Genomic DNA, 23,203 nt, shown 5'->3' on the forward strand with positions numbered 1-23,203 from the left:
CCCTGTACTGTAGCTGTATTATCTGACCATGAGGCAGAACTACATTTTTCCTGTCACACAGATGAATGTGCTTTCAAGGGTTTGTCTACCCTGTGGACTGTGCACTGACATAACGCCAGCATTGTAGGTATGCTGGTGCAAACCTCTTATACAGCAGCACATCTACACTAGAAGTGGCTTGCTTACTCCACGATAAACTACAGCAGTGAAATATTATAGGTTTCTGCATTAGTGCAAAAAAGCCTAAGGTAGACAAACCCCAGATTTTCTTTTAATAAATAAATGAAGGTCAATATAGATATTTAATTTTTAAAAGCACAGAAGTTCTTTTTCAAAGCAGTGTTAGGAGGGGTAAATCTCTTAGCTGATATTGCACCATTATACACTTTAGCCTCAGTTAAACTCTGTATTTCTGTCACGTGACCACAAGAGCCCTTAAAAAGCAAAAGGATCAGTCTTATTATTTCAACAACAACAGACTATAGAAATACATGGTTCTGTCTTTCTGACTGTAATTTGTAAGATAACTCAATATGGAGCCTGCCTGAAGCAACTCTGATGATCAGATCTATCACCAAGCGGCAGACTTCTGACATTTTGATTGGAGGTAACAAACAGAATCTGAAAATTTTGCTCTTTTTGTCAAGAATTCGGGCTGCCTAAGGTATGAATGTCACTCCAGCTTGAATCATTTTGTTTTTCACATCTATCTTTGCTCTTAAAATAAATATAAAGGTAAAAGTTAGCCATGGTTATGTGGAGCTCAGGGAACTTTCTTTACCCTTTTCTTAAGGGAAAGAAATGATGATTTAGACCAGAGTGCAGGGCCAATACTAGTATTTTACAGAAGGGTAAAGACTAAATAAGGAACATTTTACTGAGAGGTGCATTGCTTCACATCAATACACTTCAGAAAGTGTATTGCTTCACATCAAATGACTGCTGTTTGGACTGTTGCATAATATTTTTGTTGCAGTTCGCTATATAAAAAGATATTTAGTTCAAAGACCTATTGTATGTTGGTAGCTTGCTGCTTCTCTTACCAAGGCAAATTATATCTAAGTCTATAGCATATGGAATCCTTAAGCTCCAAAAATGTGGCCCAGAACGATGAAATTTCTCTCCACTGCAAGATGTGGTACTAAAGTTTTTATTTTAAAAACTGAAACTGTGTATCTCCTTATTGTAACAATAGCCCATTGCTGCAAATATTTGTCAAACCATGTAAAATGCTGCATGTTCAAGGAGATGGAATGTTAAGGAATATATTAAGTTTCTCAAGGATCTCCCTGTTCCTAAATAGATCAGGTTTCACCAACAGTGTTGTAAGAAGATGCATGAGGTTTTACCAGCCTCTCCTGCAGCAGAAATCTGAGGGAAGGCTCCTCTAGAATCCTGAAGGGGGTGGGTGTGCATGTGTGGGTGCTTTGCTTCCTTCTGCTTTGTGATCCGGAATCTTTGTCCCTACTGTGAGCCTGATACTTAAAACTGAAAAAGTAAACTTAAATCATATCTGTATATGGTTCAATAAGCTTTGTTATAACTCCTGTTTCTCTTTTGGGTATGAGTAGCTGATTAAAAATACTGGTTTTTGGTTTTCATTTTTGGAGGGACTTGTCTTTCCAATTGGAAGGTAGAATAATGATAAAAGAAGCAGTCCTTATGCGGTGTCATTGTAGAACATAATAGGCTCTTCACTGTTAGAAAAGTGACATGGAGTTTATGCCACTAGAAATATTTTTTTCTGTCTTTCCCTTTTATGTAGTATGATATTCAGTCAAAATATCCTTGTTTGCTAGCATGGACTATTAAACTTATTGCAGAGGTTAGGTTGGTAGCTGTTGGTCTTGTAGGCTAATTTATAGTCTTTGTTTTTGTCCGTTGCACTTAAACTTCCACAAAACCTTCTCTCAGATGGATCTTGTTACATCAAGAAAAAGGGGGTGGCTTTTTCCACCCTCTGGATCAGTGTTCTGTTTTTATCCAGAGCTGTTTTTGATCTTTGCTGTGAGATGTCTAAAACTGTTACCAGTTGTTCACCTCAATCTCAATACATATATTGCAAAATCTGTATTCCTGTATGCTACATCTTTAACTTTGTTACCCCTTGATGTGAGATTCTTCTGCAGTTGTATGAGCTTTACAGAGAATTCTCTTAATTCTTTGTTCTTTGAGGCTATTTGTTATGTGTATTCCACTGTGGGTAAATGTGCTCCTTGCACCCGAGACCAGAGAATTCTTGCTAGCAGAGTCTATTGGTTTGGTCCACACCTGCACCCTTTTCCTCCCCCTGCTCTGCACTGACTGTATAAGGGTCAGTCCAGACTGACTGCCTCTCCTGGTCTTTCTATCCGCCGCATGGCCTGAGTCGGAATATTCCAGTGTCTGGAGCTGCTCCTCTCTCTTCCTGGAAGTGTTTCAAAGTTTTTTATAATTCACAATTTATTGTTAGAGTAATAGCTTTGCCAGTTTAGCTAGCTGTTAGAAAGCCCACCCCAGTGACCCTTCATGGTCTCCCTACATGGGACTTAAATTATACCCAGGCTATCGGCCTTCCAAACTGGGTCTCGTGTCCCAGCTCCTTTTCAGTCAGTGACAACCACCAATGCTGCCTGTACTGCCTCCGAGAAGCACACATCTCCAAGTGCAGTAATCTACCACTCTTATCCCAGTCAAACAGGGCAGGCCTGAGAACTCTGGCTGTGGAAGCACCTATAAGGAATGCACAATGAGGACTCAGACCTGGGACGGAGAACCCTCCGTACATCAGCCAGAGTCACCAAGAAGTGCACCTCCTAGTGCAATATCTCACTCAGGAGTGGGAAAGAGCAGGGCTCAGGACCCTTTGGCTGAGCCTTCTCATGAGACTAGGGGACATTCTCATAAGTATCAAAGCAGATTCTTCCTAGATCTGCTAAGAGGAGAGATCCCTCCTGACCATATCCAAGTCAGGTGAGTCTTCCTGCCCAGGCCACAAGGACTTAAATCTTCCTAAGCCTCATAATCATAAGATGCATCAGAGCAAGGCTTCTATGGTACCAACCTCTGAATCAACAGTGATACTGACTGCTGTACTGACTCAGACAAAGCACCAGGACCTGGGGGACTGAGAACCATTGGTACCAATGAAAACCAGTTGGTCAGAGATTCATTCATCAATGGTACTCTCATGACTGTGTAAGGAATGGCTGATTATGAAGGGTCTTCTCTCACTAACTCCAGTTGTACAAGGTGACAAGTTGCAGTCTTTGAAGGGATTGGTTACTTATACCATCTGGAGGATATCTTCATCCTAGATTCACAGTCTCCTCTGTTATTGGGACTGATCCTCACCAGGGATATTTTAACACCGGCAGGAGTCAGGGACCTGAGAACAAGTCCATCGCCCATCCCCACTACTAGCTGAGGCTTTCTATAAATGCCAGTTGAGCTGGATCCAACCTTTTAAGCAATGGGAGGGTTGAATGTACCAGTGGAACCATCTTCACCACTGAGGGAGATCAGCCCAGATAGGGGATAGTCTCCTGGAACCAGCCTCACCCACACAAGCAGGGGTCCTTCTCCTTGGACCTGTGGTACCCAATGCCTTGGGGATTGCTGCAACCTACTTTTGACCCCTCATACTGGCCTTACTGGGGCCACGGAACCCATATGAATGTAGTCAACCAGTGTTTTTTGCTAACAGGGAGTCATATTGTGCCTCCTCTTGAAGAGGTCAACAAGAACCTCCCCCTGAACCCATGGAGAGAAAGAAGGTGAACCAGATCTGCTGGTACTGACAGGTGTATTTGTCTTCCTCGCTCCATGAATCGGTTGCTCCAGTCTCACCATCTCCTCCAGATGACCACTGGGAATTCCAGGAGCTGCTATAGAGAGTAGCAGAAGAGCTCCAAATGTTTTTACAGGAGGTCCAGGAGCTTGCAACACAAGCTCCTGGATATGTTACAGCCCATGGGATCTAGTTAGGTAGTACTCCTGGTGAACAAAGCCATACTGGAACTGGCTAGTGCTGGATGGCTCATACTGGCAACACATGCCCCTATCCCAAGAAGGCAGAAAAGTGGTGCTTCGTGTTGAAGGGAGAAGAGTTCTTGTTCACTCATCTTGCCCTGAGCTCCCTGGTTGCCCGGGTGGCCACGGAAAGAACCAGGCAACACCACCCAAGGTCCACCCTGTAGATGAGGCCAAGGTTTATATCTATTAGTCTCCAATGTAGAATTCAGGCTCTCCTGCCTAAGTACAATTTTCTGAATTATTCAGATTCAGAGCTCCTGAAGTTTAAGGACAAATTACCCCAGGAAGACGGGTCAATTTCAAGACCTCCTTGGCTATGGCAAGCTAGTGGCCAGAATCTTGATACAGGCCGTGATTGATGCAGCCGATATGACATCGAGATCAGTGGCAACTGGCATGTTGATGTGGTGGGAATTGTGGTTTCACTTTTCTGGGTTTCCCAGGGAGGTACAATACACTCTAGAGGACTTGCCCAACCTTTTTAACCAAAACCAGACGAGTCATTGCATTCATTAAAAGATTCCTGGGAAACCCTCCACTCCCGGAATGTATAGATACAGCAGCTCCAAAGAGGAAATACCAGAACCAGCCTTACAAATGGAGGCCTTTACTGCAACCCTTCAATCACCAGTGCTGTTACAAGTTGTCTTGCAAATGGCAGGAGGTACAGAGGTTGATACGCTGCCCCTTCCACTTCAACTACAGCTACCCAACTTCCATCCCCTTGCCCAAAAATATTTTGATGGGACACTTGGGAACTGTGAACCAATGTATTGCCATCTTCACACAATTGTGAGACCCGCTTTGGTGGATGCCTATCACGATTTCCCCACAACTGGAGGGAGATAACAGGCAAGTGAGTGCTGGATACCATCCATTTTGGCTATTTCATTTGAGTCCCCACCCCATCCTTTTCAGAGACTACTTCAATGAGGAGATCCTCCTTCAGGAGGTAGCATCTTTCCTCCAACAGGGAGCAATACAGTGGGTGCTGCCTCAACATCAGGGAAAGGGGCTATATTCAAAATATTTCCTTGTTCCCAAGAAAAAGGGAGGTTCTCAGTCTGTGCTGGCTCAGCATTTTTATTTGCAAACTAAAATTCCCCATGTTTTCCAGGGATGCTTTTTATTGATCCCATTGTAAAGGGTACATGGTTCACAGCTCTTGACTTGAAAGGCATGTGCTTTCATGTGGACATTCACCTTTCCCACAGAAGATTCCATAGGTTTGTGTTGGATGCCAAACACTACCAATACTGGGTACTTCTGTTTGGCCTAGTAACAGCATACAAGGTCTTCACAAAAGTGTTTTTTCAGTAGTAGTAGCAGCACAGCTGAGATGAGTGTCAGAATCATTGGGCAGCCAGCTGAGATTAGAGCAGGTGCTGGCTAGTGTGGAAACAGGCAGAGCTGGAGCAGAGAGAGTCTATCAGAACTACTAGGCAATGAGAGTATTCCTGGCCATGTAATGTTGAGCTGACTGGAGACACTGCTTCCTTGGGAACTTGCATACCTGCCTTGGGATCACCTGGGTGAATCCTTACCTGTGGATTGGCTGAAGCCTGGTTGAATGTTGTGTGGCCTATCACAAGACCTGTAGGTAATTACCTACAGAGGCTCATCACACTTTCTGGCTTGGGGGATGATTCGTCAGGTTTAAACGGGCTCAAGCAGGCTCAGAGGTAATTCAGGGATGACTCATCAGGCTTAGACAAAGAGGTAACTCAAAGATTACTCATCACATTTTCCTGTATTTAGATGACTAGCTTCTGAACAGCTGGTCCTGCCTAGAAGTCCTGGCTTCAACTATATTGCTACTCCACTTCCTAGTATCCTTGGGATTCTGTGTAAACACTGAGAAGTCTAACCTGACTCTGATGCAGACAGTAGAATTTATAGGAGCAGCCCTAGACTTCTCAGGGCCAAGGGCTTATCTCCCCACGCCATGGGCACTCTGATAGACCACGTTACACACAACACTTGAACATTAGTTTGGATGCCTTACTCTTTTGGGGCACATAGTGTCACTTACTTATGTGGCTCTCTTATTGCGGATCGGATGCAGATACAAATTTTATATCCGTGCAGGGCTCTATATATCAGAAATACATTTTATATAATCAGAATACTTAACAGTGGGGGCTAGAGGGCTCAGATGGCTGTGTGAAATTTCATATTATAAATAAAAGGAGCTTTTTATTCCTAGGGTACTGATGCAGATACAGAATCAGGTCCATAGGATTTGAAGATCATTACTATCTACACCCATTATAGGTAACTTGTGTGAAATTAATTGGTGATCTTAGGGCAGTTCGTAATAACCAGAAACCCATATTACAGAAATTGCCATCTCCCTTGTTGGCACACATGACCTCCTACTTTCTTTCTCTCTAACCCTCAAGAAATGGTGCCTTCAAGAGGTAAGATGGCGTGGGAAAGTTTTTGTACTACTAGTATTTAAATGTATTGAGCAGGGGCACAGGCAACTTAAACTTATTGTTCTGGTAATACATTTACACTTCATGAGCCCCCCCCCCCCCCCAAATCAGATCTACACAGTTTGGCTCAATTGATAGTGCATAAACAAAAGATTCAGGACTAGAATGGTAGGAGGGAGTTGGGAGGGAGTGCTTAGGGTTACCATATTTGAACATTCAAAAAAAGAGGACACTCCATGGGGGCGAGGTATTTGCTCTTGCCTCCCTGGCCCTGCCCCAATTCCACCCCTTCCCTGCCCCCATTCCAATCCCTTCCCCAAATCCTCGCCCCGGCCCCAACTCCTCCCCTGAGCATGCTGCATTCCCCCTCCTCCCTCCCAGCCGCGCAAAACAGCTGTTTCGCGGCGCAGGTGCTCGGAGCTAGGGTGGAAAAGCGGGCACTCTCTTGAGTGATCAACATTCACTTTCTTTCTCAAATGATCAACTCTTCTTCGGGGAAAAATAATAATGGCAAAATCCTGGACGTTTTTAGATATTTAAAAATTCCTCCTGGACAGCAATTTAAGAACCAAAAAGCTGGATGTGTCCGGGAAAATATGGATGTATGGTAACCCTAGGAGTGCTGAAGGTCAGGATTGATGTGCATTGGCAGAAGTAAGGTGAGGGACCTGGGACTGTTACAGTGGGGGACCTGTGTGGGAGGGAAAGTGGGGAGAGTTGCAGAGAACTGGAATAGGAGGGATGCTATAGGTCATGACTGAAATGCATTGACAGAGATGTGGGAGTGTTGTAGGTCAGGATTGCAGTGTGATGGTGGAGCTAGGTAAGAAAACCTGCTCTAGTTCTTACCTGCACTAAGCTTGGCTCAAGTAAAGTGAAAGATTAATAGCACTAACTTCACTGTTAGGTTAGAAAGCAGAGCAAACTAAAGATTGGTTAGTCAATTTTACATTGTTTGGGTTTCTTGTATGAATCGTCTCAAAAACAATAAATCTGTACTTGAGAGTTTGACATTTGTGCTTTGAAGTATTGATTTCTCCAGCCCCTTTAGAGCCTTAGTAACAATCAAATTATGAGCAGGTTTGCAAGCGGTGGTAGATCTCTGTATTTTAATTGCAAATACGATGAAACCAAGACCTGTGTTTTTTGTACACCAACTAATCACTGTGAGGTGTTTTGACAGTGTGAATTAATTCTATTTTTCAAACTGAAATATTGTAAGGTTCTTTACACATAAGTAAAAATATGCAAGTTAGGCAATATATACCAGTAACTTACTAAGGACACTGGAAAAGTTGTTATTCCAGTGAAGTTGATTTGGATTTTTTGTAAGAACAAAACATTTGCCACGGTCTTAAATATTCCACACACACACACCCCACTGGTTTTTTTAAAGACTTCTTGTGCATATATCCAGGAGATAAGTACATTGTCAAGAATGACGACCACCTCCTGATGAGGTTAAAATGGACTTAATTCCATCCTGAGTTCTTCTGGATGGAGGAGCAGCAGTGATGTGGTGATAGTGTGATTTCTAAAAGCCTTGGTTAAGAACAGACCAGCAAAATAAGCCACTTGGGACAATGTTCAACAATAAACGTTCTCTAGCTCCAGTGAAGAAGTAGGCTATTGGCTGGGGAAAACAAGTTTTCTGGCCCTCGGCCCACACTGCTTCCTGCAGCTCCCATTGGCTGAGAATGGGGAACTGCAATCAGCCGAACCTGCAGAAGTGGCAGGTAAACAAACCGGCCCACCCCTCCAGGGGCTTTCCCCGCACAAGCGGTGCCCCTAGTTTGGGAACCACTGATGTAAACAGTAAAATATGATGTAGTAATGCATGTTTTATTACAAGAGTACATTCTTTGTTAGTGTTCTAACAATGGGCATCAAGTCAAAATCCTATTTGACTCTGGTCTTGCATTCTGAAAGCAATATACAGAGTTTCTCAGAAAAGAACTGTTAACTTAGCTGTGTAACAAAGCAAAAAAAAAAAAAAGTGGGAGGTAAATCATGGGACGCAAGAAATGGGTTTGATCCGTTTTGGTGGAGAACAGAAAAAATTCCCAAAATACTGGGAATAGCACTCCACACCCACTTCTCTCCTAACCTGCATTCTACTGTTTCTGGGGTGAATATTAAGGTACCTTAAAATATTCATAATTTTCTTGCTATTAATTTAGTTTAAGAAGCTTGGTATATGTGACTGCTTCTGTGTCCGGTATAAAGATACTGGTCTGCATAATTATCAGTAAAATGCTATTCTGTTATGAAAAGTGAATCTGTAAAACAGACAATATAGGGTTTCATGTTTGTATCTGAGGCCTTGTCTACACTGCCACTGTGCAGCGCTGAAACTTTCTTGCTCAGGAGTGTGAAAAAACACCCCCCCCTTTGCGATGCAAGTTTCAGTGCTGTAAAGTGGCAGTGCAGCCAGTGCACCAACCCTGGGAGCTGTGCTCCCAGCACTGGTAACTACTCCCTTCGTGCGGGTGGGTTTTTCACAGCGCTGGGAGAGCTCTCTCCTAGCACTGGTGCCGTGACTACACAGCCATGTTAAAGTGTTGCTGCGGCAGCGCTGTAACATTGGTAGTGAAGACATGCCCTTAATTTCCAGAGCAAATTGCTCATGTTACAAGTGAAAGAAATAGATAAATAACACAACACATTTTTATATCTTTTTTTTTTTTTTTTTTTTTTCCCCTCCCAACTGCAAATTCACCCTGGTATCTAAAACCTCAACTGGGTTTTTCCATTCTTTTACATTATCACTTGTAATTGCTTCTTCAGGGCAAATTTAGCTCCTTGTTGGCAGTAGGATTGCACTGCTGTAACGCATGGCAAAACTTGGCCCTGCAGTTGGAACTTGGATGATGTGTAAACCAGAACAGAATCCAGCTCCCTCTCCCATAGCCTTTCTGAGTATAACAGCACTTTAAACATCAGCAAAGACTTCTGATTAATTCCACTTCTCAGTTTGATTACAGCATGTTCACAGTACCTGAAAATAGCTTAGTTACTAAAGTGACAAACGTATTGTCTGGACAATGAAAATAAAGTACTGCCTCATGGGAAATTGCAGAGGTAATATTTTGCCTGACTATTTTGGATGGTGGTCACCAGTGCCTTGGATTTATTTCTTTTTAAAAGTGAGTGTGTTCTTGTTCCCTTTTTTTTGCCGTTCTTTTTTTTTTTGGTCGGAAAGATGCCTGAATTATCATATATATGTCATTAGTGGATGTGACGTGATTAATATACAAAGTGGTGTTGCTAGCAAGTTTGGCTCAGTGGCACTTTATTTTTTTTAAGTGACCTTGGTGCATTGAACTAGATGTGGAGATCAGTATCTTTGAAACAGATTTGTGATCATTTGTCTGAGCTAATAGATGTCATAGTAGTGACACATTTAGGCTTCAGAGAATGGAGTCGGTCTGCCTATACTGCAGCACCATCTTCGTTGTATAAGCTAAGGGCTGCTTCTTGTTGAGAGGTGTGGAAAGGAGAATTTGTTAGCTCCTAGCATGCAGTGGGGATGGAACTTAAGAAGATTTTTTTTTTAAACCTCTCCATTCCCCTGTTTCTCCTCCACATGCACACCCTCCTTTGCCTTCATTCTCCTCCACCTCCTTTGCTCCCTGTCATTTTCTCTGTGACTGAGTCCCCCTTTTAATCTTTGCATCTGAGATTAAAAGCATTGTTATGTGCACTTGGAGAAACTACTTTTTCTTCAAGTTTGTATGTATTTTATCTAAAACATATATGTGACCTTTTTGAGCATAAATTCTTAGTTACTGTAGAATATGTTTGTTTGTTTCACTTGATAAAATGCAGTTAAATCCAGGGGAATGAAAAGTGCCAGTATGAATATTTGCTGCTCTTAAGTTGCAGACATGCCATATGTAAATAGTTTTTTCTGTGTTTCTCTTAATAGTTGGAAATAAGAGTGGGATTTGAGGAGAAATTGCCTTTAATTTAGTTCAATATTCTCTCCACAGACACTGACACATCTCTGGGACCTGCAATGACAAGTCTGAACAGTAGCCATGCAGAGAAAACTGATGAAATGTCTTCAAAGCAGTCTGCCCCAAAAGTGCAGGTTCAGCGATCTGTTTCCCGAGATGTCATCACCATTCACTTCTCGGCATTTGGGAAGGAGGAAGAGGAGGAGGAAGAGGAGTTTAAGGAGTCTCCCAGTGATGAACTGGAAGACCACAGCATTGTAACAGCACTTGAAGCCAAGGAAGACCTCTGCTTTGAACATGGTGGCCATGATTTTTGTGGTCCAGCTACCTCACATAGCACGGTAGACTCTGCATCCCTCCTACCTTCGTCACCTGTGATTTTGCCAACCATAAACACTGTAAAGCCATTAGATTCTTCTTCAGCATCACAAGTATTTGGTGCAGTGCCATTAGTTCCATCGCCTTCATCTGATTCGTATCATGTAGCTAGCTCATCAGGTGTGTTGTCTCCTTTGGAACAGAAAGCAAGCTTGTCATTCTCCCCATTGTCCTCTCCAGCCAAGCCAACTGTCTTGTGTAGTGCTTCATCCACTGTTTCTAGTTCAAAGCCTTTTATGAGTTTAGTTAAGTCCCTTTCAACAGATGTAGAACCAAAAGAGCCCACCCCGCCCACAAGACATAGACACTTGATGAAAACTTTAGTGAAGTCTTTGTCCACAGACACATCTAAACAAGAATCTGAAGCTGTATCCTACAAACCTGACTCTAAACTGAACTTACACCTGTTCAAACAATTCACTCAGCCTCGAGTTACAGGTGGCGATTCCAAAACTGCTCCCTCTTCCCCATTAACGTCTCCTTCAGATACTCGTTCCTTTTTTAAAGTACCTGAAATGGAGGCTAAAATTGAAGACACTAAAAGACGCCTTTCAGAAGTCATCTATGAGCCTTTTCAACTCCTCAGCAAAATAATGGGTGACGAAAGTAGTAGCCACAGGCCCAAAGCCTTATCTTCAAGTGCTTCAGAACTCTCAAATCTTTCCAATTTAAATGGCCACTTGGAAACCAATAACAACTATAGCATTAAGGAAGAAGAATGTGATTCTGAAGGGGACTACTACGGAAGTGATTCTATGCTAAGTAAAAGTAACCAGTCCAAAACTGCTGAGGAACATGGGAAAGACACAGAGACTAATAACTCTCAGTCTTTAAGCACAAAGGACCTAAATTCGAAGACTTCGCTGGTACTGGAAAAATGTTCTTTGTCTGCACTGGCAAGCAAAGAGGATGAAGAGTTTTGTGAACTGTATTCTGAAGACTTTTTTTTAATAGAGGATGAAAGCAAAGTGGAAAAATCCACAGAACCTTTGCTCCAGGCAGAAATAACTGAGGAATATGGTATCGCACTCAGTAGCGAAGATGAAATTGATTTGTGTGTGCAGCAGCCTAAAATACCCGTTAAGACTTTGTACTTCTTTACAATGTTAGTCTATGCTTATCTTATAGTCCCTCTCCCTAGCTACTTCTCTGGACTCTTCCTGGGAGTTGCCCTTGGATTTATGATTGCTATCTGTGTGATTTGGCTTCTTACACCAAGTGCTTGTGAATATCACAAACTACATAAAAATCTGAGCAAGCAGTGGAATACAGCATCGCTGGATATCAAGGAACCGGAAATACTGAAGGTGAGGTTTCTTACTGGACATACCTTACTCTGGCTAGAAAAACTAACTTAGTTAGTTCATTTGCACCTTAGAATTATATCTATCAGTGAGTGCAACTGAAGTACCCCTTTGGGAGCATGTGGTGTTGGCAATATTAGAAATGATTTAGTAGTCAAGAGTATTCTACTTCAGCTGCCTCAGTGAATTACTTATGCAAGACGAGAGAGCTAACGTTGCATCCAGCTACAGAGAGAAATAGAATAATCACCTCAAAAGGAAAAGGGCAGATATGTTTTGAATTTGTCTTGCAGAATTGCTGAATGGAGTTAGTGGCAAAGATTTCTTTTTTAAGCATGTTGTGTGTGAAATCCAGTGCGTCTCAGACAGTGTGCTTTGTTTCTTGGGAAATTTGCTGTCCACATTGCAATTCATCGCATGTAGTCAGTCCAGAAAGTTCCAAGAGCACTGTTTGTTTTTGGTTTGGTTTTTTTAGTGAAAGCTTCCACATTTCCAATATAGAAATAGAGAGAAAACAAACTTACCTCAAATGTCAGATAATTAGGGTGGAAGGAGGAAATGGTAAATGGAAAAAATGTCCAGGGGGACAATCTTGGTTGGGGTATGTGTCTCTATTTGAATACTGTGTAAATATCTTGTAATTTATGTATTTTAGTTTGATAATTGCAACCCATCAAATGATCTAAGACCTGGATTTAAAAAGTTCTAGCACTGTGTTTTTTCTCCTTGTTCAGAGCCCATGTACTCTCTTGCCTTGTTTAATTTACAACCATACTTTGTCCAGCTGTGACCCTTCTGATCACTCTTTCTATTACTTTGATGTTTTCACTTGGAGTCACATAATCATCTTTTTACATTGGTGACCACAATAAAAATTGAAAAAGAATAGGCAATTGGCTAATTGGGTAGTTTTAGATAAGAAATTATGTCTGTAATAGAACATAACCTCAAACTTCTCAGTGACAATGAATTTTGCTTGATATCGTTTTAACTGATTAAAATCTCAGTATAATGTGAGTTTTTATTTTTAAAGTGACAGGTTTCAGAGTAGCAGCCGTGTTAGTCTGTATGTGCAAAAAGAAAAGGAGTACTTGTGGCACCTTAGAGACTAACAAATGTATTTTAGTGGAAAATTCCACTGCTTGTATCTGATGAGCATGTAGCTGTTGCTCACGAAAGCTTATGCTGAAATAAATTTGTTAGTCTCTAAGGTGCCACAAGTACTCCTTTTCTTTTTTTAAAAAAATTGTCCATTAACAAGTCAACCCAAGATACTGGTTATAAAAATAATGAATAGGCTGTTGCGAAATGGTGCATATCTCTTGGTGTTCTTAATGGAATCCATTCCCATCAGAGAACATAAAAACTTTGCTGCAATGTGTCTGGCTGCACTGGAGAATCGGATTTCCTAGACAAGTTGCTTATTTTTTCCTCTAATTGAAGACTATTCTTTTTTTTAGGTAGATGACAGTTAAAACTCTCCAGAAAGAGTCTACTTCTAATATATAATTGATTAAACTAAATACTGATTATTAAAGGAATATAAACCTGGTTGGAGCTCTCTTTTAATCTCTGTTTTTAGTTGTCAGATATTCAGGAATGTAATGTCATAGGCTTTAAAAGCCCTTCAGTCAGAGATTTGGGGAAGGGGAAAACAGATTGAAATAGTGAATATTTTTAATGACAAACATTCTCTTGAATTTTAACTTCAGAATATTTATTAGAACAAGTAAAAAATTTTCCTTTTTGGTATGATCTTTATAAGTTCTCTTAGGACTGTTTAGTATTTATGCAACATTCTTCATTCTGTATTTTTCTTTAGAAGAATGGCTTGTTTTTTTGTAGTAATTGAATTTCTTCTGTGTTTTTTTGTTTTACTACTTTTTCTGTTCCAGTATTTTTTTCTCTGAAGCTGAGAACTTCAGCCTACATGCTATCATGTGCATTTGTATATTTTCTCACTCTAATTTATAGTGTAAGTTCTTCGGGGGTGAAGAGTGTCATCCTTATGCATCCGATGAAGTGAGCTGTAGCTCACGAAAGCTTATGCTCAAATAAATTTGTTAGTCTCTAAGGTGCCACAAGTACTTCTTTTCTTTTTATCCTTAAAACTGTTCCAGAAACACTTTGTGTTCTTTCAACTCCTTCTTTGCTGTTCTCCGTCTAGTTCTCTCTCTTCTATTTATTGTTTTCTCAGTCTGGGTTCTTCCTCTCAATCGTTCTTTGTTCTCTTCAGCATGGGTGTTTGTGTCACTAGCTTGTCATCCCAAGATGCACACTGACTGACAATTACCTCTTCTCCAACAGGTGACCATAAACAGGACTGTCTGCTCCAGCAGGCCTGAAAGGTTTATAATCTGAAGTGTTGGTTATTTTTCTCTTTTTGTGTAAAGCTATCGGGGGGGGGGGGAATTCTGCTTCTATAGAAAATTTGGACTTTTTTACAAAATTTATAGCAACCAAAAATACAATACTTTTTTTTTTTTTTTTTTTTGAAAAGCTGAAAATTTTCAAGGAAAGCAGTTTTCCCCCAAAAATTCTTTTTTAGTAAAATAAATAAATAAACAAATAAATAAAAAAATCAAATTTTTGAAAGGGAAGCGAGAAGAAGTAATTTCAGTTTTCAACCAACCCTAGTTCTGGACCCTGAAGTTGGCCAGGCTTGCAGTGCAGACAGATCTGTAGTTGGCCATTGTAGCCAAGTAGTCTTTCGTTCTGTTGCCAGTGGGAGGATAGATATAATCTGGACTCTCAAGAAGTCTTGATTTTAATCACTTTCATTTTTCAAAGCTATGGGGAATGTCACAGTGAAAAGCAAATTTTGCCATGGTCTGTGGTTCTGTGTAATCTGTGGATTATGTCTGTTGGATAGATGTACTGAAGAGTATGATTTAAGGAAAATGGACTTTCCCACTGCTTACATTTTATACTGACCTCTTTTGTAAAATGGTTTGAGATCTGTTTAATGAAAAGTGCAATGTGAGCTAGGTATTACTGTTTCCCTCACTCCCATGAAAGAAGGATGCACAGATAAAGTATCAAGGAAAAATCTTGATTTTTATTTTTCATAGCATGCTAAAATGCCTGTCAAAAAAATTGGAGGTTTTTCCTCTTTATTCATTAACCACTTTACAGTTACAATTTAAAATTTAAAATTACAATTACACTTTAAAATTGATATATAAAGATACTGTACTGCCTTGCTAAAAGCAGGGATCTAATTTTAAAAAGAAAAATCAGCTTTTAACCAGCTCTGCTGAAGCAGAGGTAGCAAAATGGAAAAATTACTAGCTTAGTCAAAGATGTGGGATGGAGGCTTAAAGCTTTTTTTTATTCAATTTTCCATGTAAAGTTACGTTTTGAAATTCATTAAATCATATGCTATGTGTTTGCATTAGAATGAGCCCAGAAAGATGTTTGGAATTTCATGCAAGTTCTTTGAAGAATTTTTATGTATATATTTTGTTTAACTTCCTGGGCTGGTTCCGTGTCTCTGCATGTCATACAGTATCAGCTTTCACCAGCACACCCTGGTAGCTTTTGGCTACTCACTCCTCATTACCTTTTTCTTTTCTTTTTTTTAAGCATCTTGGAAGCTTTAGGATTTTCTTTGATCCTGGTTTAGCCTTGGGAAGATTAAATCATTCTAGTCTTGATGGAGCCAGATGGGGTGTTCCCCAGTTGATAGCTCCCCTGCACTGGTTACTCCAGGAACCTTCTTTGCCATCATTTCGTTTCCTGTAGGTTTCATCTTTTGCAGGTTTTTTTATTTAATTCTTGGCATTCAGGCAGATTGATATCAAACAGATTACCTGAGGGCCATACGATAGTGGTAAAAAATATTACACTCAACATCTTAATTTTCTACAGTGGTAGTTTCTAATCAAAGGATAGTGAATATTTTGGATGGCATTGTATTTATAGTGGGTGTGCCCCAGATTTTGCCAAACTGAGAACTTGCTGAGGGTTTGGCAGTAACTAACGTATAAAATGGCATATTACTTCAAGAGAGAACATTGCATACTGGGACCTGTAGTTTCTGAGAGTTCCTAAACTGAAGGCTACTGAAATCCACATTGTAGAATTCTGTGGCCTAAATTTTTGATCTTTCCAGATTAAATGCATCAAATAATGCGGGAAGTGACTAGCATGGTTGTAGCACTTCTGATTTGCTGCCATTGGATTGTAAATGGATGCTAATTTTAGCAAGCTAACATGGAAACTCTTGACCTTTCTGGTTAAGTAACTAATAAAACAGCATGACATCCACTTGTGTAGTTGATTATATTTGAATGATTTTAGTTTTGATCAGCTCAAGCAAGAGTCACACACTGAAAATCCATTAATTGCTGAAGCTACTAAACTGTGGTCTTTAAAACAGGTGAGATTAACAGGAATTGCCAGTTTTCACTTCAGTCCTAAAAAAGAACTCTTACTACCTCTCACAGAAACTCCTCTTTCTAACATTAACCTTCATCCAAAAGCTTCATATGAATAATGGGGAGAGGGTCTTCAGATGCTTGGAAGGCTGTGGGAAGGCTGGATAGCTTCAACCCATGTTTGTTAAACTTTCACAAACATAGTCCGAGATGCACTCTAATTTATAAAAGCATTGCTGGTGTGTTTTTGATGGTTCATTGATGTCATTTAGCACATCTGTAGTTCTAAAGGGGATCTGAAGGAGAAGAGAGAAAAGGTGCTAGTCAAACTCAAAATGGAAGGCTATTCCAAGAGTAATGGTGGACTTGAAAGAAAGTGCGAAATCAAGTGGAAAAAGAAAATAAGCACAGTAACAGTATTTGGGAGGAAAAATAAGAAATGAGAGAGGGCAAACGTGGGCACAGCTGACGTTTATGCAGAGCTTGGTGAAAGGCAAGGAGCTTGAATTTGATGTGGTAGAACAGACTAAATATATACAGTTTATTTTGATAATACACATTTTGTCTTGAAATTCTCAAGCACTGAATACATGAGTTTAATCTATGTTTTGAAATGGCAGTGTTCTTAGCAGGGACTGAGTTAACTTCTGTTAAAAATAATTTTCCAGTGCTGCATATGATTTAACTTTAAGAGGGTTTTGTTGGTGCGTAGGGGGCACTTTGCATTAGCTTGTTAGCAATCATACAATGTGCTGTATTGTTAAGTTTCAATGTGCTTTTGTGATAGAGTTTCAGTTTTAGGCTGCTGCTGCTATTCCTAAGCAGAAAGTTCTGTGTACATATTGTTCAAATAGTCTCATATGAAGCAGTGACAGGGAAGAGGATCAGGACTAGAGGTGGATTAAACTGGGTGTACTTTGGTCCTCTCAAATCAAAGGTATATTGTATCTGTGTGCTATTTACCTCTGAGAATAAAGTTCATGGTGCAGATGAGGGCTCAGTCCAATAAGGCATTTGAACTAGCACAGACAATGTATTCTGAGTACGGATTTGGCGGGGAGGAACTGTCCTGAATTTTGAATCATTTTAGAATCTAACAAGAATAAAGTCTTTGGCCAAATGTTGTATAACTTGATGGGAGATATTAGGGTTCCCCTTTGTCACATGGGAAAATGTCCTTATACCTTAAATAGTTTACTGCAAATGTGAAATTGGGAAATACGAATTTGAGGATTTTTTCCATATGAGTTTTTCAGGGCTGGATCCATCTTGAATACTCTGGGCTTTGGCGGACAGGTACACTACTCTGATTTGATCTGGCTAACTTCCAAAAGATCTCACAAAACTAAGTGATTGGGCAACACAATGGCAAATGAAATTTAATGTGGATAAATGTAAAGTAATGCACATGGGAAAAAATAACCCCAACTATACATACAATATGATGGGGGGACTAATTTAGCTACAACTAATCAGGAGAAAGATCTTGGATTCATCGTGGATAGTTCTCTGAAGACATCCACGCAGTGTGCAGCAGCAGTCAAAAAAGTAAACGGGATGTTAGGAATCATTAAAAAAGGGATAGTCTCCATCTTCTTCTCTGTCTTATTGCCCTTATATAAATCCATGGTACGCCCACATCTTGAATACTGTGTACAGATGTGGTCCCTTCATCTCAAAAAAGATATACTGGCATTAGAAAAGGTTCAGAAAAGGGCAACTAAAATGATTAGGGGTTTGGAATGGGTCCCATATGAGGAGAGATTAAAGAGGCTAGGACTTTTCAGCTTGGAAAGGGGGGATATGATAGAGGTATATAAAATCATGAGTGGTGTGGAGAAAGTAAATAAGGAAAAGTTATTTACTTGTTCCCATAATATAAGAACTAGGGGCCACCAAATGAAATTAATGGGTAGCAGGTTTAAAACAAATAAAAGGAAGTTCTTCACTCAGTGCACAGTCAACCTGTGGAACTCCTTGCCTGAGGAGGTTGTGAAGGCTAGGACTATAACAGGGTTTAAAAGAGAACTGGATAAATTCATGGAGGTTAAATCCATTAATGGCTATTAGCCAGGATAGGTAAGAATGGTGTCCCTAGCCTCTGTTTGTCATAGGTGGAGATGGATGGCAGGAGCGAGATCACTAGATCATTACCTGTTAGGTTCACTCCCTCTGGGGCACCTGGCATTGGCCACTGTCGGCAGACAGGATACTTGGCTGGATGGACCTTTGGTCTGACCCAGTATGGCCATTCTTATGTTCTTGTGTATCATTTCTCTCTTTGCTGTTCCCTTTTGCACCAGAAGCCATCCTCCTTGCCACCTTGATGACCTACCATCCTACTAACTCTATCTTGTCAGTTACTGAATGACCACTTCATCCTCAAAGCTGCAAGAGCTAGTGAGCAGAAGGTTGGATTACAGTTGATGCTAAACATCCTGAGGTGTATCTATGCCACCTCTTTCTTATCCTGCATTTTGGATTTATGTAATACATTTATATGACACGGGGGATATAGGCAAGAGGCTTACCAGGCCCATCCAAGTCAGCATGATTCATATATCGCGTATCTGTGGTGAATATTGCTGAACGCTCAGTCTGTTTCAGTGTATTTGCTCTTGATGTTTAAGTTTTGTGTTAGTTTGGAAAAACTGTTCTCGACTTCAAATAAAGGTTTGGTTTGGGGTCCATGCCTTGGAGTAACGTGAGCAAAACTACACTAGCATAGTACTTCAACTTTATTTATATTATGGTATTAACAAAAGTCTATAACAAGGATCAGGGACTCATTGTGCTAGGTATTCTACAAATACAGATAGATGTGGCCCCTGCCCCAAACAGCTTAATTTAAGAGAAGACTAGAGAGGGAAGGGCAAAAAACAGGAGTGAAGTGTGAAAGGAGACACAAAGGTGGTAATAAGAAAAGGAGTACTTGTGGCACCTTAGAGACTAACAAATTTATTAGAGCATAAACTTTCGTGAGCTACAGCTCGCTCACTCACTCACGAAAGCTTATGCTCTAATAAATTTGTTAGTCTCTAAGGTGCCACAAGTACTCCTTTTCTTTTTGCGAATACAGACTAACACGGCTGCTACTCTGAAAGGTGGTAATAAGATCACATGTTTATATAGGCCAAGAATGAGCACAGCTTGATTGTCGTTTTGGAAGAAAAAAAAAAACTTCGTGGACTCATAATAATTTTTTTCCTTTTTGTTACGTGCCTATTTTATATAGCTTAAAGGAATACTCTGATTTTTTTAAACCTCGTATTTCCTGTAGGGTGGGGTATGTTTTTTGTTCGGGAAGGTTCACATCTGTATTCAGAATGTATTGCTTGAGCAATCTTTAGTCAATCTTAAAAATGATAATCACCTTTACCTGTATAAACTCAACGGACTATGTGTCAGAGACACCATCTGTTATTAAAGGTGTCTTAACTTCGCCAGCATGTCTTATTACATCTATTTTAAATTATGCTCTGTATTAATAACCTAGGTAATGCACAGTTATGATGGCTTTATATTTCAAGCAATGATACAGACTTTTTTTAGATGCCTAAGTGGAGGCGGCCAGGTTGGTTAGACCCAGCATTTGACCTGCCTTACTATCTCTTAAAAAAAACAACCCCAAAACTATTCTTCTGTCAATAAAATAATTAACAAAATGTAGTTGTTCATGTTGGACTTGCAAAGTGATTTTCCAGGAATGTTTGATGCTCTAGAGCCAACCAGGGAGCACAAGTTTTAAAAAAAAAAAATTATTTGCAGAGCTGGACTGGCAACATTAATGGTATTGCTGATGATGGTATTGCCCAAGTAAGGTAGCAATGGTTACAAAAGAGTCGTATTGAAAAACTAAGTCCAGGTTTCAAAATGGAAAAGAAGAGCCTTCCCAGGAAAATGACTTGATTTTTTCAGCTGTTCCAGTTGGTTTAAAAAAAGTACTTTGTGTATCTATATATACCTGTACACACATTGTTTTAGATTTCCATTGTTTATAAACAGGACTTCTCACATGTTTCTTTGAGAAAGTAAGACTGCTGAGAGGTGAGTGACTACCACACACACATTTTGGCAAATATTCACTTCAGTTTTGAAACATTTGCTTTGGCTGTTCATGCCTCTGTGTTCACATTCACAAATATTCTAGAAAATTTTTTATTTGCATGAATAATTGCAAAAAAAATAATTTTAAACTCAATTTACTGAAAGTGAACTTTGAATTCCATAATTCAGCAGCAGCACTGCAAATTTTGAATTCTGAAACTTGAACTTTATACTGAAATTGATGATGAAATTCATGCCATATTGGTTAGCTATATGCTGTAAGTCATCCAGTCAGGGAATGGAACAAATATGTTATGTATAAACATGATGCAAATTTTAAATATTGATCATGAAGTATTTCAGTAATCTGAAAACCAAGAGTTGTTTGCTGTAAGTCTGCAAATTGCAAATGAGTTTGACTCTTTGCAGACGATTGATGGGGGGGGAGTACACGTTGCTGAATAACGTATTACAAATTATACATCCAGGATTAGCCTTATTTGAAGCACTCCACTCCCTAGGTTTTCGACCAGAACACCCGGTCTAAAAGGGACTCTGGCGGCTCAGATCAGCACCAGTGACCAGGCCATTAAAAGTCCAATCGGGGGTGCTGCAGCGCTAAGGCAGGCTACTCCTTACCTGTCCTGGCTGGCACCGTGCTGTGCCCCAGAAGTGGCCAGCAGGTCCGGCTCCTAGGTGGTGGGAAAGAGCCCGGGTCTCTGTGTACTGTGCTGAGCACTGGCTCCTCATGCTTATTGGCTGGGAACCGGCCAATGGAGGCTGGTGGGCGGGGGTGGCGATGCCTGCAGGCGAGAGCAGCGTGTGGAGCCTCCTGGCCCCCCGCCTAGTACCTGCCAGGATAGGCAGCCTGCTGCGCCACTGATCGGGAGCTGCCCGAGGTAAGTCCACGCCCCAACCCCTGCCCCGCCCCTCATCCCTGGCCCACCCCAGAGCCATCACCCCTCCTGCACCCCAACCCCCTGCCTCAACTCTAGCCCCCTTCCACATTCCGTATCCCTTGGCTCCACCCCCCAGCCTGGAGCCCCCTCCTGCACCCGAAATTGCTCATTCCCAGCCACACACCATAGCCTGCACCCCCAGCTGGAGCCCTCACTGCCTCCTGCACCCCAGCTCCCTGCCCCAGGCTGGAGCCCCCTTTCCACACCCTGAACCCCCAATTAGAGCCCTCTGCCCTAGCCCAGTGAAAGTGAGTGAGGGTTGGGGAGAGCGAGCCACAGAGGGAGGGGGAATGTAGTGAGCGAGGGGCGGGGCTAGGGTGTTCAGTTTTGTGCGACTAGAAAGTTGGCAACCCTAACACACCCCCACCACACACACAGACATAAAAGGAACATTCTTTTTCTTTCCATCTATACCTGGTTCAGTCAAAAAAACCCAACATGATAAAGTAAAAATATATACAAAAACCTAGGTCCAAAGATTTATGGTCTTAACATGTTTATCTTCTGAGGGCTCTAGAGAGCCCTGGTTTCTGGCCTGGCCACTTCCCACTGAATCAAATCCCTGGGCTGTTTTCACCTTCTGCAATTGCCTCCCCCATTAACTCATCCTGACCCCAAACAGTGCTCAGATGTTGTAGTGCAGCACTCAAGTCAGGCAGCACTGAGGAGAGATGCTAGTACTGAATCGCATTCCTGCCAATAGCAAAAGGATAAAGGGGAATAAATCTTCTGTTTCTCATTAGAATCTGTGCTGCTACTTCCCACTACACCACATTCAGGTGGGTTACAGAGAAATTATCCTACACAGGTTCAAGGCAGCTGTTGATTGCCATGTAAACAGTTGTCAGTCATAGAGGTAGATCAAAATTTGAAATGCTCTTCTGTGTTATGTTTTCCTTCCTTTTCTCTTAACTTAAAATGACTAATCTTTGGCTACATGAATACTTAATGTTTGGATTTGATGAATTAAAAGCATGACTATTTATAGGATTAATCTGGGAGTAATTGTCAATCATGGAGCACAGCTTTGATTTTGACTTGTAAATTTTGTCCCTTGAGATGTTGTAAAACTCACCCATAAAAGCAGTTGGAAATTTCAAAATTCCTCCATTTGAAAGCTATTGCTGAAGGGTCTTGGTAAATATACTGTGTGTATATATGTATACCAGTTGATCAGTTATCTCCTACAGAGTCATTAGGTTTCAAATCTCTGTCATAAACATAGAATTCCCTAGTTTTCACATCCTTTTAAATAACTATGCAGTAAGTTCAGAAAAACTATTCCTGAAATGGGGGGGGGGGGTGGAGGGAAGAATAGCTCAGTGGTTTGAGCATTGGCCTGCTAAAACCAGGGTTGTGAGTTGAATCCTTGAGGGGGCCATTTAGGGATCTGGGGCAAAAATTGGGGATTGGTCCTGTCCTGCTTTGAGCAGGGGGTTGGACTAGATGACCTCCTGAGGTCCCTTCCAACCCTGATATTCTATGATTGTAAGTAGCTGGTCATCTATACAATTGAAGATTTTTGGTCTGGCTGAGTCAAAAGAAAGGGTGGCCACTGGGGTAAGGCACAATACCAGGCATCAGCAGATCTGGGTTCTTTTCTGGGCACTGAAGCAGACTTCCCTTGTGTTCTTGAGCAAATCTTTTACCCTTTTTTCAGTTTCCTAATCTATAAAAATTAGTGTTTACCAAGTGGGTTGCAATGCTATATTCAGTGTTTGTAAA

At 40.9% G+C, this 23,203-nt stretch overlaps 1 protein-coding gene across 2 annotated transcripts in view; it reads left to right on the forward strand.

The window, feature by feature from the left end:
• TEX2 (testis expressed 2) overlaps nucleotides 1–23,203 on the forward strand; it is a 116,826-nt gene that overhangs the window by 46,830 nt on the left and 46,793 nt on the right. For both annotated transcript variants that reach the window (XM_038371519.2, XR_006275510.1), the window contains one exon: nucleotides 10,445–12,096. In XM_038371519.2, the coding sequence (XP_038227447.1) occupies nucleotides 10,471–12,096 (1,626 nt within the window). In that variant the 5' untranslated portion in view covers nucleotides 10,445–10,470. Of the gene's footprint in view, nucleotides 1–10,444; nucleotides 12,097–23,203 lie in introns of those variants that run through there.

The sequence above is a fragment of the Dermochelys coriacea genome, chromosome 14 (assembly GCF_009764565.3).
Source record: "Dermochelys coriacea isolate rDerCor1 chromosome 14, rDerCor1.pri.v4, whole genome shotgun sequence".
Taxonomy (NCBI): Eukaryota; Metazoa; Chordata; order Testudines; family Dermochelyidae; genus Dermochelys; species Dermochelys coriacea.